This window comes from Zeus faber (genome assembly GCF_960531495.2).
Source record: "Zeus faber genome assembly, chromosome: 2".
Taxonomy (NCBI): Eukaryota; Metazoa; Chordata; class Actinopteri; order Zeiformes; family Zeidae; genus Zeus; species Zeus faber.
The window spans coordinates 44,955,821-44,971,241 of record NC_137189.1 but is presented as its reverse complement, the minus strand read 5'-3'; the positions used below and the strand labels follow the sequence as shown (position 1 = coordinate 44,971,241).

Here is a 15,421-nt window from a genome sequence, read left to right as displayed (position 1 = left end):
CATCATGAAGCACGACGGCACCAAGACGGAGAAGCTGGAGAAGCTGATGGTGCGCATCGGCGTGTTCAGCGTGCTCTACACCGTGCCGGCCACCATCGTCATCGCCTGCTACTTCTACGAGCAGGCCTTCCGCCCGCAGTGGGAGCGCACGTGGCACATGCAGACGTGCAAGCGCTTCGCCGTGCCCTGCCCGGCCGGCGACTTTGCGCACATGACGCCCGACTTCACCGTCTTCATGATCAAGTACCTGATGACCATGATCGTGGGCATCACGTCCGGCTTCTGGATCTGGTCGGGCAAGACGCTGCAGTCCTGGCGCCGGTTCTACAAGAGGCTGAGCAACAGCAACCAGGGCGAGACCACCGTGTAGGAGGGCTCGGGGGGGGGGGAGGAGAGAGGAGGACCCCCCCCCGACCGGGTCGGATTAGATGCCCCCCCCTCCCCGAGCATTTATTCGGACTCGTTTTAATTTCGACTTTCGACCTTTGTTTTGTTTTTTTGTTTTGTTTTGTTTTTCCCGTTTCGGGGCTGTCGCGGGACGGAAGCGTTCCACCGGGCGCTTCTTGCTTCCTGGGAGAGGCTGTTAGAATTCTCTCCGGCGTGATTGGAGCAGGAACTCAGCGGCGCCGCCGAAAAGACTAATTCCTCGAGGAGAAACAGGGGGGGGCGCCGCGTCCAAAAGACTTATTTTTACGGTTGCCCCCCCCCCCCCCTACAGTCACAGCGACAATGTCTGTATTTTTTTTGGTTTTTATTATTATTTTTTTTCGTTACCCACTCCCTCCCTCCCTCCCTCCCCCACCGCCGCCCCAGAGTTATCTGCTCCTACTTGTAGTTTGAATTCATTATTTGTCCTGTTTGTACACTAATTGCAGTGAGAAAGGAGAAGTGCGTCCGTGCCGGTCCCCCTCCACCCCCTTCCACCCCACCCCAGCTGCCATCTTAAATGTTTTATAATCTGTTTATGGCGATGGCGCAAGCCATCGGATTTTTCCGTTTTTTTTTTAATTTTTAATTTTTTATTTTAACGTTCCCTCATTTCTTTATCATTCGCTGGTTTCGACCCGGCGTCCTGGCTGCAGGGCGGGTGTGGGTTCGCGGCACAGACTGACTCTGCAAGCGTTTTTGAAATGGAAACACCAATGCAGCGAATGAAACTCCAACCACATGTTGCAAACTGACCTTGTTGAGACAACTCAGAGGACACAATGGGGGGGTGGGGCGGGGTGGGTTCCAGTTACACTTGTTTAGGAGCTGTTATGAAAACTCTGCAAAGCAAAACTGCCTCATTTAAAGCTGAACATATTTTGTAAATATACACTCTTTGAAAAGAACATATGTATTTATAAGAATAAAAGAAAAAAATCTTGTTTTAAACGACTTTTTTCCCGTCGCTTCTTTCCCCCTCGGTGCCGAGCGGCTTGTACCTGCACAGGTCTAGGAAATAAAACGTTACGGCTTTTGAAAAACAAAACAAACCAACGGGGAAAAAAACTAAAACTAAAGCGAGCCTTCTCTCAGGGTGTCATTGGAAATTTGTAGTTGAAGTTGTCGGGTATACATTTTCATATATATATGTGTGTGTATGTGTGTATATATATATATATATATATATGTGTATATATATATATATATATATATATATATATATATATATATATATATAAATTTTTTAAATATTTTCCCAGGTTCTAGTTGTTTCTTATTTCACAGGGAGGCCCTTGATCTCGCAGATATCGCATCCACAGGTTTTTTTTTTTTTTAATTATTTTTGTTCTGTTGTTTTCTTGGCTCTTGCTAAGTGGGGGTAGTAACGTAAAGGGCAACTCGCTCTGTCTTGGGAGCCCTCGGACGCTAATCCCTGCTTTTCCTGCTGAAATTTGATCCCACTCCCTTATTCCGACTCTCCCGCCCCCCCCACCCCCATCTCTCCCTTTGTCCCGGCCCCTCGCAAACGTTGGGAGGAACAAGGCGGCCCTCTGTCTCCATGTGTGCAACCGGAGGAGTGTAACTTACTACGGGGATTATTACAGTCTGGAGGGGGGGGTGTGTGTGTGTGTGTGGGGGGGGGGGGTGTATTTGATAATTTCCCCCGGATGCGGGGGGGGGGCCTCCGGGAACGGCACAAAACGTCCAGAACACGTGCAAAAGTGCTGATGTTTGTTCAGACAAACCCTCTGCCGTCAGCTGTCCAGTGCCGTCTCCACCCTGTTTTACGTCGCGTTGGTTTTTGGGGAGCGGGTTTGGCTTCAATCAAAAAGGCTGAACGGGGATTAATCAATACTCCCAATAATTCCAGAGGAGCTCCTCCTGCCTCCGGGGTCGGTTTCCTGAAGCCGACGCGTAACGGTTCGCGGGGGGGCCCGGGGAGGGAGCCGCAGGCGGCCTCACAGCTGCCCGCGCTCGCCGCATTGTGCTAATTGACACGAGTCGACCGGTTGATCTTTGGCTGCGGCTGGCCGTCGGGTTCTTTCCACCGGTGGGTTCTTTCCACCGGTGGTTTCTTTGCACCGGTGGTTTCTTTGCACCGGTGGGTTCTTTCCACCGGTGGTTTCTTTGCACCGGTGGGTTCTTTGCACCGGCTGCTTTTGGGAGTCAACGCCACCGTGTGTGGCGGGGTTGATTGACTGATTTTTTTTTTCGATACTAAAACGATTGTTTCCGCTGTAGTCCTTTGGGCCGATTTTTTTTTTTAAATATATTTCATACCCGCCGTGCACCTTTCCGCAAGTGTCCTCTGTTAAAAAGGAGACAGGTTTTTTTTTGGGTTGTAAAACTCGGCACGATAATCGAAACAAGCTTTTAAAACCCCTTTTAAGGGTAAAGATTTTCTTTGTCGCATAAGACGGCGAGAAACAGTGGAGCGGAACGGGCTTTGCCATTGAGATAGACAGGTAGGTGGGTAGATAGACAGGTCCTTTATTCGTCCCCAAAGGGAAATGACAGTGTGGCTGCAGCGGACATCAGCGCAACAGGCATGAATGAAAAAAGAAAATGGCAATATATGGAAAATGTCAAATAAACCTCGGTTAAAAATGTTCCCAATAATAAAAAACAATCTGCCAACAAACACTAAACCCAATGATGAATAACAGATATGAGCTCGAAATAACAGGGGGAAAAAAAACAATAAGAAAAGAGAGAAAGGTCAAAGACGAAATATGGGATCAACGGCGAAGCACAGACATGAACGTCCCACGGCCGCCGCGACGTTGAGCAGAACCACCTCAACGGCCAACAAAAAGTTGGCAAAAAAAAAAAAAAACGGAAAGCAAAAAAAAATAAAAAAAATCCCAGGGTCAAACGGAATCGACCGCCGCCAACAGGCCCCCGCGCCCGCTCGGACCTGCCCCCCGGCCGCACGTCTTCACCGGCGCAGACGCTCAAACCCCCGGGAAGGTTTTAACCCACATTTGGTTTTTCGGCGTCGTCTGCGCCTCGGTGCAGCCGCCCTGTGCCCCCCCTCCTCCCTCCCTCCCTCCCCCCCCCCCCCCCCCCCCCCCCCCGCGCTCTGCCTCTCCTGTCTGCCCCACATCTGGTAATGTTTTGCCACTGCGAGGTATCCCAGCGTTGGAAATGTGATCTACTTCAGGCCCAGGCCTAACCTACGGGGCCCGGGACCTTGGGAGTGACAGAGGCTCCGTTCACCCCACCACCCCACCGCCCCGCTCTGCTTCCCCTGTCCTGTCTCTGGTAAACGCACCCACCCCCCACCCCCCCTCCCTCCCTTCCTCCCTCCCTCTCCCTTTTTTTCTCCCACCCTTCTCTCTCTCTCTCCCTTTTTTTCTCCCACCCTTCTCTCTCTCTCTCTCCCAGCTCCTCTACTCCCTCCTCCCAACCCCGGGCCTCCGTGAAATCAGACTCTGTCTAAATAAATACCCCCACCCCCACCCCCAACTGCAACTCCTCCACGGTACCACACCGCCCTCACCTCCCAGTCAACAAATTCACAATAATAGAATTTCAATGTGTGGAGCCTTCTTCTTCTTCTTCTTCTGAAAAAGAACAAAAACGAAACGTTCCAACATGAGAAGCGGCCGCGGAGTAATTGCCAGGGACGAGATGAAAGCTCGTCGTCGATGTGAAGATTAATCGCCGGAGCCGCTGGTAACGACAGATATCCTTCTGCGGTTGGAGGATTGTCTATTTTTTTCATTATTTTTTTTTTTTTTTTTAGAAATCCGGACAGTTTTGGGGTATTATTATTATTCGTACTTTTTTTTTTTTTTTTTTTTTTCCCCGAAACGCGGAGCCTCGTAATCTGTTAGGCTGCAAATTGGGGCCTCGCTTCCTTGTGGGTAACAGGGTTGCCGGGCGGGAGGATCCAGTCAGGCGGCGAAGGCTCTGTTCGGATTTTGATGTTCATAAAGTGGGTCACGGAGACTTTTTAAATTTTTTTTATTTAAAGCGGTGATCTAAAATAAAAATGGTTTGTGTTGTTTGGATTTTCGGCATTAAACCCCCCCCCCCGTTTTCCTTCCCCCAATTGCCGGGTTTCACCCTCACTTTCTTTCCTCCATCTACGGCCTCTTACGATCGATTTGTCGTTGGTGTTGTGTCTCTTGGTCGCTCGAGGTCATGGCCGTATTTACTTTTCGTGCTCAATTTGCGAACGTTCATCCGTGTCATCAGGTCACAACAGCACCCCGCCGCCGACCAGGTGAACGCATAAGGAGAAGCGCGAGCATAACGCAAATATATCGCTTCGGATGGCTGTTTCTTACGGCGTGGCGGCTGAAAGAAAACAAAAGCCATCAAGTAGGTTTTTTGGGTTTTGTTTTTTTTAAACAAAAATAATCCGACGGATTACCGCTTTAAAGCAGAGGTGGTCTGCCGTTGCGCGCTTGGGATCTTTGAACAGTCTCTTGAAAAACTAAAGCTTAAAGAGGCTTCAAATTTCACCCTCCATCAAGTGAACGGCGGATTGTTTAAAAAAAAAAAAAAACAACAAAAAAAACCCCAGCATGTGAGTTTGTGCAACAGGCGCTTCTTCCCGGGACTGAACGTCGGAGTCGTGACGGATCCTTTATCTCCGTGCGTCAAATTGCGCCGGTGCGTCCCGCCCTCCCTCGCCAGAGACGGACTTAGAGCGCCCTCCGCCGGCGGCTCGGTTTGACACGGTTATCAATGTTTTCACTGTCGACTTGAAATTATTTTCTTGCTCTTTTGGAACCACCTGCACAACATACAATCGTATTTTATAATAATAATAATAATAATAATAGTAGAAATGATAATACTTATAACTTGTTTTGTTTCAGCAATTGCCTTGCGCTATTTACAAATAAACAAAACTCTTGGAACAAATTTAAAAAAAATAAGGTCAACAGAAATTAAAACGCTCCATAATTTCATTCCAAAAAGCAAATACGAAGCCGTTGCATCAACCGCAGTCGTGCATCAACTTTTTGTATTGTATTTTGGACTTATAATACTTAAGTGTTATTGCATTAGTGTGTATTCTTACAATGGCGATGATTCACTTTGAACACACGTGAAAATAAAGCAGAGCACCGGGTTAATATTTCTTAAAACATTTTATTAAAAAAAAGAAAAAAAAGAAAAGAAAAAAAAGAAAAATCCAAAAAGAAAACCACCCACGTGACTTCAAACCATCTGCATCCAGGGACAACACCACCGGGCTTTGTTTGTTGTTAATGTAACTACAGCGCTTATCACCACCGCACACACCAGTTAATCACCCGGCTCTCAGGGAAGACTCTCTTCACGATAAGACAGTCCCGTTCAGAAAGACGAGGGGATTCATCATTTACTTTTGAAGGAGCGTTTCGCTTCTGCTAAAACGGCCGATAATGGAGACGGGACGCCCGGCGGATACTGCACGCCACAGCGGACCACCCCAGTCACTCACGACCCTCTACAGACTGACGAAAAAAACAGTTGATGAATTTGAGAAATGAACGTTCATTTCTAATGTGCTCTCTGCATCCTGGATGAAACAAATTCATACGGCGTGGGAATATTTCGTCCCCTGTCCGAAAGCGCTGCGCGTACGAAGAGCTGGGAGGAACAGGCAATTTTACAGATGGCAATCGCAGACGCTGAGGACTCTGCCCAAAAACTCAGATAAGAGATGTGCGCGCCGAAACTCTTACATATTGGATCAAAGCGACGTTCGTTTTCTTTCCTTTTATTATTATTTTTTTTTAAAGGTCGCATCAGTACGATTTTCACTGCTTCAAACCAGAAAAAAAAAAAAAAAAAAAAAAGACAAATATGCTTGTGCAAATCTCACTGATGGCACTTTTAAATGCGGCGGTGAAAGCACTGCAGGGTGTCACAACACGTTGCTCCTATTTGAGGCATCCCTCCACCCAAAACAACTCCGAACGACAAAGACTCCCATCTACCCCGAAGGATCACACGAAAACGAGTAATTTCATTCCAAAGTGATTTATCCTCTCATGTAGACGTAGTTAAAAAAACAAAAACAAAAAAAAACAAAAACAGAAAAAGCTTTAGCGTACAATGCATTTTCCACGACATACATAAATTAGGAATTACTGTGAGATTGACATCTGCGCAGAGTTATGCTATGGATTTGTACTTTTTATAACATATTAACCAGTTAGTTTCAAATATTTCTGAACTGGATTAATAGCAATTTGGAGTAAAAGTCATGAACTATAAAAAAATAAAAGGACATTTAAGATACATATGGCCTATTGCTCAAATACACCAATAGAGAATACAACATATACAGGTAAAGCACAACAGCAAGGTAAAAAAAAGTTCTCAATTCTTAAATATGAGGATTTGTTTATTCGTGCAATTCACTGCACTACACCATAGCCATTAGAACTTTCAGAACAATGTCCCTGCATTCTTATGGCACATTATGAGTCTAAAACCATGCTGTAAAGACATGTCATTGTCATAAACCTCTAAAAACTCAACCTTTTTTTATTTTTTTGCATGGATGTGAATTCAACCGACTGGAGGACCGTCCAACATGTCCACCTGTGGCCGGCAGGTCCTGCCAAAGTGCCCTCAAGCAAAACACCGGAAACTCTCGTCTGCTCTGCCACCGTGGGTCCTGTGGACCGAGACGGCTCAACAAGAACCACTGTGGTGTGGGGACGGCGTGGTTTGAGCAGCCACACCTGTCCTGAGTCTAGGTGATAGGGCCCGGGATCAGTGTTGCTACATACGTACCTGTTGGTCCAACGAGCAACGGGCAAAACCCCCCCCCCCCCCATCCCCACACACACCCACAGGTGAGGTTAACCTTATCGTGACATGCTGTCCGCCTGCTGCTGGGCTTGTTCCAACCTGCCTACCCTTTACAATAAACTGGTATGTTTTTACTTCACTGTCTCGTCTCCGTGCCGGGGGGCCCTGAAAATGCCACTCGGGTGGCGTGCGGCAGGCACATCTGCTACACTCACGCTCCTTCCTTTCCTTTTTAAGGGAAGGGAAACGTGAACGCGCACTCGCTTCTGTGGCTTCCTATCGCCATACACACAGGATTGTTATTTCTAGTTGTGAGTGTGTGTGTGTGTGTGTGTGGGAAAAAAACAAAAACAAGCCTGACGCGGTGATTGGATTCGTCGACTACCAAACACACTCCAATGAGCCGCAGGCTCCACTCAACGATGGGGAGCGTCCCTGAACGCATCCTTTCTTAAAGGAGCCATTTTATGCTGCTTCTTATTATTAAGTAAATGCAAGTCTCTGAGGTCCCCCAAAAAGTCTTTTTTTTTTTTTTGCAGAAAATACAGATTCTAACATTCCTCTATAACCCTCCTGTTTTGACAGGCTGTTTCAGTGTGTTGCTTTAAATGCAAATGAGCTGCTGCTCCCCACGCGCCAGAAATGTTTGTGGCTCACGCACAGCGGGTTGTTTTTTTTTTGTTTTGTTTCATTCTATTGGGAAACGTCAGAAAATAAAATAATTACGCCTACAATTAAAACACTTTTCGTTGGTGTTGCTTGGAGATTCGTGCCGCACGGCGCAGCCCACCGTCAATGCCAAACCTTTTCTTTTCTTTCTGAGAAAGGTTCGAAATATGGGAGATTTACGGGAAAATATTTGAACGGGAGGACGCCAGAAGAGGAGGGTAAAATACGGGAGAATCCCGGGGAAAACGGGAGGGTTGACGGGTTTGCCTCAGAAACGCTAAAAGAAACAAACAGCGCAATTTTTTTTTCCCCCCATCTGTAGTTTTGTCACAAACAGTTGGTATTAATTCCTTTCTTTTAAGTTTTGTACTGGTCTGCGCAGCCGACAACAAAGCAGTTCCCATGCTTAGCTCTTATATTCAACATAACGCTAGCGGGCCCCGGCGGCGCTCGGTAGTTCTCAAACCGTGGATGGAGTTACACAGTTGGGGGCGGTTCTAATTTTAAAAAGGGCACCAAGTGACGTAGGAAGGGGACGCAAATCTGAACGGCTTGTTGAATCACATGTTTTCTGAAATAGGGACCCCACTAAAAAAAAACAAAAAAAAAAAACAAAAAAACCTGACTGGGTTGTCTTATTTCACAGTGTGTGTTAGCAGGCCCGTCAGTGACCCCAATGTATGTGCACAAGCGTGGAAACGGTGGGTTTTCATAATAGGGCCCCTTTAACATCCGTCTAGTCTGAACTAGGCTTCCCTGCCCTCCCGACTCCCGCACGGAAGCCCTGATAGGAGCCGGTTTGATCCAGATGGTTTGAAAGAAGAAAAAAATAAAATAAAATAAAAAAAAAATGAAAAAAAAAATTACAAAATAAAATACAAAATCAGACCAAAAACAATAATATGAAAGGGGGGGGGAGGTTTAATCGCTCCATCGTCCTCCGGTCTGTTCTTGATACACTTCAATGACATCCTCATCCTCCATTCCAAGCTGGGAAGTAGAAAAACACCAAAGGAGGAGGGAGTTGAGCGAGGATCGCAGAGCATATGTTAGAAGGTCTACTTGACAACGGAGTAGTAATGATTTATGGTATTTAATAACAGCAGTTCCTGTATATAAATAAATAACTAAAGGGAATTGGAGAAACATGTTCCTCAGTGCAGTGAGTCTCAACTGGTTGGTCCCGAACCAAAACTGAGAACCGGCTCCGAATCCAATGAGGGCCGTCATTTTAGCCATAATACTGCGGCTTTTTATTTTTAATTTAACCTTCATTTAGCCAGGAAGGTCTCTTTGAGACAAGGAAACTATGCTCACATGCACTGTACATGCATGTAGGGTGACCGACTTCATTCTGGCATGACAAATTTAAATCCAAGAACTTTCATGTACTAGTCGGAGCACAATTATTTTTCATTTTCAAGGACAAATAATTCATTTTCAATGTGATCTTTATTCATTGAAATTAATATATAATCTTCAATTCATCTGGAGCTAAGTTAAGGTAAGTTGAGGTCGGTACTGGAGGTAAGTTTCATTAAGGAGGATTTAAATGTATATTTAATACAACACAGACAATTAATTCTATTAAATAATTATAGAGCCAGAAACACGATTGTGGCGCCGCCCTTGCGGTCAACTGCGCGAGCACCTCGTGTCGAAGACGCACATTTTGGTATTTTTAGAGCCTATTGTGTGCAACCATCGGGTGTCATGATATTTCACTGCATATACACTACTCACAAAAAGTTAGGGATATTTGGCTTCTGGGTGAAATTTCAGGATGAACCTAAAATGCACTATAACCTTTACAGGTGAACTTAATTTGACCTTCTCTAAACTTTTGAATGCACATGTCCAACTGTTCAATGTTTCAGTACTTTTTGCACAACTTGCTGTTCTCTAACAAGGAGCTGAACGGCAAAATTCACAACAGGTGTTTGAGCCATGAATTGACCAATAAATGTGCTGGTTCAATTAGAATTGGTATTTAAACAGTCCTCTTCATCATGCTGTTCACATATTGACATCATTGGACCAAGACGACACCTAACAACTGATCAACAGTACCTCGCCATTGTGAGGCTTCATACAGGATGTTGTCAGAGGGAAGTGGCCACTGAGCTTAGAGTGTCAGAGAGTGTTATCAGCAGATTGCAACAGAGATACAGAGACTGGAAGAGTCACAGAAAGGCATAGAAGTGGACGTCCTTTGGCCACATCCCACACTGATGAGCGCTTCATTGTGAACAGTGCCCTGTGGAAGTGGGTGATGGTGCCACTCAACTCCAGCAGCACATTTAAGGGAGGTGAGAGGCACCAAGTGTCACGTCAGACCATTCAAAACCATTGACATCAGCGTGGTCTGCTTGCTAGACGACCTGCAAGGATACCTGACCACACCACCAGGCACAGGCATCATCATCTTGCAGGGGCCAGGGAGCATTTACGCTGGACGAGGGACCAGTGGCCTCAGTGCTGTTCTCTGATGAAAGTCGATTCACGTTGAACAGAAATGATGGCCGCCAACGATGTTGGAGTCGTCAAGGAGAGCGCTATGCATCAGCCACTGTTGTCACCAGACGAGCCTTTGGTGGTGGTGGTGTTACAGTGTGGGCAGGTGTGTCTAGTCAATACAGAACTGCCCTACACTTTGTGAATGATACAGTGACAAGGCCATACTACCTGAATGACATCATTAGTCCAGTCATTGTGCCCCTGCATGAACAACACAGGCCTCATTTCATCTTCATGGACGACAATGCTCCAGCTCATGGAGGTGGCATCATTAGGGAACGGCTGCTGGAGACTGGGGCACCTCAAATGGAGTGGCCTGCACTTTCTCCAGACCTGAATCCCATAGAAAACCTATGGGATCAGCTGAGTTGCCGTGTAGAGGCTCGTAACTCTGTACCCCAGAACCTCAATGACCTGAGGGCCGCCCTTCAAGAAGTGTGGGGGGCCAGGCCTCAGCAGACAATAAGTCGACTTGTGAACAGCATGACACGTGGTTGTCAAGCTGTAATTGATGCTCAAGGGCACATGACAAGTTATTGAGACATTGACATTTTTTGTTGTGGTAAACCCACCACTGTTGTTGGCTTTTGTTTCAATCAGTTGTTTGAGATGAGGAAATCACCATTGCATGCTTCTACTTAAATGCCCAACTTTCATGATATAATATCACTGTAGCGTGAACTTTTTACATTTTCCATAAATTTCACCCAAAAGCCAAATATCCCTAACTTTTTGTGAGTAGTATATGTATGACCGTATGTATATGTATGTGACAAATAAACCTCCTGAATCATTGTCTATTATTTAAATTTGTATATCCAATCTATATATCTATCATTTATGTCATTGTGATCTACTATTATCAGCGTATTTCCAACCATGCTGGATTAAATTTACATTACCAGTACTTCAATTGCTAAGGACAAAAAATTTCAAGCACTTCAAGTACTCCAAGGACCTGGTAAGGACCCTGGGATGAAGCCCAGACAGAGTCTAAGGTCTGTAAATAACAGAGGGATGAAACCACTGGAAGTAAGGAAAGCTGTTGCACCTCTTTAGGAGTTTGGTGGTCTGCAATCCTCTGGCCTTCAAACAGAAACCGTAGCATATTCATTTGGACCCCCTGTTGGAAAAAATAAAACGTACAGAGCATTCACTTGATGAGCAGAAAATATAAAATATCAATGGGTAGAACTTCATGCTCTTCGGGTTTAGTACCTATGCCGACATGTAGCGTAGCTGCTGTAGTGGAGGAGTACATAATCAACAGCAATGCGGAGAACCCAGGGCGGGTTAAGCTGACAATGTCATAGAAAACTCAAAACTTCAGGCCTCTGGGTGCAAATGTTTGGCGGGCCCCCAAACTTGCTTAATTGTTTTGATGTGATTGTTTTTTGAGCAAAAAGCTAAAAAAAATAATATTCCTTCATCAGGTTTGATGCTGTAAATTATTTGTTGCTGAAAGTCTTTTCTTGAACAGACACACATGAACATGAACACGAACACATAACTGCAGCCGCGGTGTGTGTGTGTAATTGGTGGACTCTTCATTGAGATGATAACGACATTCTACACATGACTGTATTGGGCAAGATGTTACAGTGGAAAAATGCAATACGATGCACTTACCTGTCTCTGGCTATACGACTCCTTGAGTTTCTTTAGATGCGTTGTCATTTTCACCTTGAAGTGGATTTCACTGTTATCCTAGGGTTAAGACAGAGAGCAAAAAGCATTCGCTTACCAAGGGCACTTTTATTTTTGGGGGGAAAGGTTTCATTTCACCAGCCTTGAGGAGAGTGTAGGAATCCCTATGTGTTTTTTTTCCCTTTCATCCTTTGTTAATGACCCCGTACCTGACCGATCACTTTTAGCTTGATGTACTCCCCTTCTTTCTTATCTCCCCCCTCCTGGCCGGAAGGTTTCGCCTCCTACAAGATGAAAAATATAACAATAAACGTTTATATTATCAATTTAATTTAAACAATTAAATAATCGGAAACTAAGATGGACCGAATAGTAAAAACAAGTAGTAATTGCATAGTAAACATCTGAGCTGTTCTGAGCTGGGTAATAAAATAATGAATTTAAAATAAATAAATACATTTTAAAAATACATCACATTACTACATTTAGCTCGGCAGGTTCAAACTGATTAGGTCGGGTTTAATGTGACTCAATAAATGAAAAGACAAATACCTGCCGAGCGTGATCTAAACAAACACACAGGAGGCCTGAAGCTAGCAGAGCTAGCATGATAGCAGCGAGCTAGCAGCAAAGAACGAATTCGTCTGTTCGCGGCCAAATCAAATAGAACATACGACGCATTTTCACTCTGCGCGTCTTACCGTGTCTGACATGATATTGGGAAGAGTGAATACCAAGTGGGCTCGAAATACGAAGAGTGCGGCCACGACAAACAGTTAGTTAGTGTCCAGCCTCTGAGAGCTTGTTGTGGGAGTTCTGCATTGACCCGGAAATAAAGGAAACGCGGGGCTCCTTTCAAAATAAGAGTATTTAAAAAAAAAAAATAATAATAATAATAATAATAAATAAAACGTAACGACGGGCTGATGACTTTTTTGACTCCGAAACAAAAAAGAGAGAGAAAGCCTGCGCTTTAGTAGCTATTCTGATTATATCCCGTGGACAGAGGTTTGAGGAAACGGTTGTTTAAAAAAAAAACAACAAAAAAAACAAAACTTTTCGAAAGTTTCCACGAGAAACCTTCCTATTTAAAAGGACTTTTATGACCGTAAGAAAAGCGCAAAACGGTTTCCCGTCGAGGCGGCGACAACGAGCAGCCGCGGGGCCGGTGTGACGGCGACACTCTCTTCTCTTCTCTTCTCTTTTCTTTCTTTCTTTCTTTCTTTGTTTATTTTCCCGCTTGCTGTCACCCCGCCAGGCGCACCGGCTTCGAGGCCGTGTGTCGGGAGTTTGAGTCGAACGACGATTGAGACGTGCGGGCGGCGTCACACGCTCCGCGGCGGCTCCGTGCGCGCCCGGCGAGGAATTCCGCCTTGAGCGCGTTTAGCAGGAGACGAAGGGGAAAAGGGGGGCGGCGGTGGTCGATCAAACGATGACTTTATTCTACTTTATGAACTGTCTTTTTTTTTTTTCCGTGTCAGTGTTGTCTGGGACCATTTGCGGCCCTTTAAACAAAATAACAATAGTTCCCTTGAGGCTTAATCCAAAGGTTTAATTTAACATTTCAATCCGAGTACGTGTATGTGGAAGACAACGCATGTCAATCAGCAAATTTAAGTTGAGATCATATCAGAGCAAAATGTATTGCATAATTAGTATCATTTGTAATGTGTAGAAAAACACATGACAGACAGACAGACAGACAGATAGATAGATAGATAAACAGATAGATAGATATAGGGTGGTATATCAAATATATCAAATAAATTATAAAATAATAGTATCGAAATAATAATAATAGTAGATAATATTAGATGGACAGACGGATAGACAGACAGACAGATAGATAGATAGATAGACAGACAGACAGATAGATAGATAGATAGATAGATATAGGGTCGTATATCAAATATATCATACCAATTATAAAATAATAGTATCGAAATAATAATAGTAGATAATTAGATGGACAGACGGACAGATAGATAGATAGTTGGTCATTAGAAATAATAGGATCGAAATAATAATAATAATAATAGATGGACGGACAGATAGATAGATAGATAGATAGATAGATAGATAGATAGATAGATAGATAGATAGATAGATATAGGGTGGTATATCAAATCAATTATAAAATAATAGTATCGAAATAAGAATAATAGTAGATCATATTAGATGGACGGACGGATAGATAGATAGATAGATAGATAGATAGATAGATAGATAGATAGATAGATAGATAGATATAGGGTGGTATATCAAATATATCAAATCAATTATAAAAGAATAGTATCGAAATAAGAATAATAGTAGATAATATTAGATGGACGAACGGATAGATAGATAGATAGATAGATAGATAGATAGATAGATATAGGGTGGTATATCAAATATATCAAATCAATTATAAAATAATAGTATCGAAATAAGAATAATAGTAGATAATATTAGATAGATAGATAGATAGATAGATAGAGGTATATCAAATATATCAAATCAGTATAAAATCAAATGAACAAAAAAACATATCAAATATCAAATCATCCTCGAAGCAAGATTTTCTTTCGTCAAAGTTTCCGGCTGTCCCACTGTGACTCGCGGCAGGACGGTGCTTGTGCACGGTCAGCAGACGCGCACCTCGGGCCGCTCCCGCACCTCGGGCCGCTCCCGCACCTCGACGCCGCCGCGGACCCTCAGCGCTGCGTTACGTGGTCCACCCGGAAGTGAACGACGACGTGGAGGCCGTGATTGGCCTCGTCGTCCCAACCAGGTACGGCCCCTTCTTCCTGTTCACCCGACACGTGACCTGTCTAAACCAATCCACGGCGAATACCCTTAAGCGCTCGCGCGTAACGGTTCGTTTACGTAACAAATGGGCCTAAACGAAACCAGTTTACTTTGACTGGGTTTCGTGTGTGGTATTTACCCATAATAATACTACCCATTACTACATCTTGCTGGGTAATACATTTTGTTTGTGTTTTCATACGGTTCAACTCTCAACCGCACCGGGGTCAGGTGCGCGCCTTCCTCCGACGTCACGGCGCACCGGACGCTGCCTTCCAGTCCGACGGGCGGAACGTCACGGTTCCGACGGCCTGACAACCCCAAAGTTCTCACGCTTTGCAAACGTTCGTTTTCCAAATTCCAGGGGAATGCACCGCAGCGCGACGGGAGCGGGCAACGTCAACGCTGCTTACCAAATAAAATATTAATTATAACAAAGATATATTCATTCGTGATTGAATGGATGCATCCCGTGCATCTAACCATGGCCTTTGTTTTGAGTCTATGTAATGAATTTGGAGGTGACTTAAATTCAGTAGTGGGAGAAGTACCCAGACCTCCAGTAAAAGTACAAACACACGAAGTAAAACGTTATTAAGTACTT

At 44.5% G+C, this 15,421-nt stretch overlaps 2 protein-coding genes across 2 annotated transcripts in view; one reads left to right on the top strand and one right to left on the bottom strand.

Moving 5' to 3' along the window:
• fzd7b (frizzled class receptor 7b) overlaps positions 1–1,207 on the top strand; it is a 2,963-nt gene extending 1,756 nt beyond the window's left edge. The window contains exon 1 of the mRNA XM_080024570.1: positions 1–1,207. This exon is cut by the window's left edge and continues 1,756 nt beyond it. Within this exon, the coding sequence (XP_079880696.1) occupies positions 1–370 (370 nt within the window). The 3' untranslated portion in view covers positions 371–1,207.
• Positions 1,208–7,248: 6,041 nt separating this feature from the next.
• Positions 7,249–12,848, bottom strand: sumo1 (small ubiquitin like modifier 1). Its single transcript, XM_080020596.1, has 5 exons — positions 12,729–12,848; positions 12,237–12,311; positions 12,010–12,087; positions 11,432–11,503; positions 7,249–8,853 (listed from the first exon to the last, which is right to left on the bottom strand). Exons 1-5 carry the CDS (start codon positions 12,738–12,740, stop codon positions 8,785–8,787), a joined length of 306 nt encoding a protein of 101 aa, XP_079876722.1. The 5' UTR covers positions 12,741–12,848; the 3' UTR covers positions 7,249–8,784.
• Positions 12,849–15,421: the final 2,573 nt, after the last annotated feature.

What these genes read in the sequence shown, in the direction of transcription:
- sumo1 (XM_080020596.1), bottom strand. An exon ending in AGTCGTATAGCCAGAGACAG is followed by an intron (nt 11,504 to 12,009) that starts GTAAGTGCATCG and finishes TTTTTCCAACAG; the next exon opens with GGGGTCCAAATGAATATGCT. An exon ending in ACCACCAAACTCCTAAAGAG is followed by an intron (nt 8,854 to 11,431) that starts GTGCAACAGCTT and finishes TCTACTTCCCAG; the next exon opens with CTTGGAATGGAGGATGAGGA.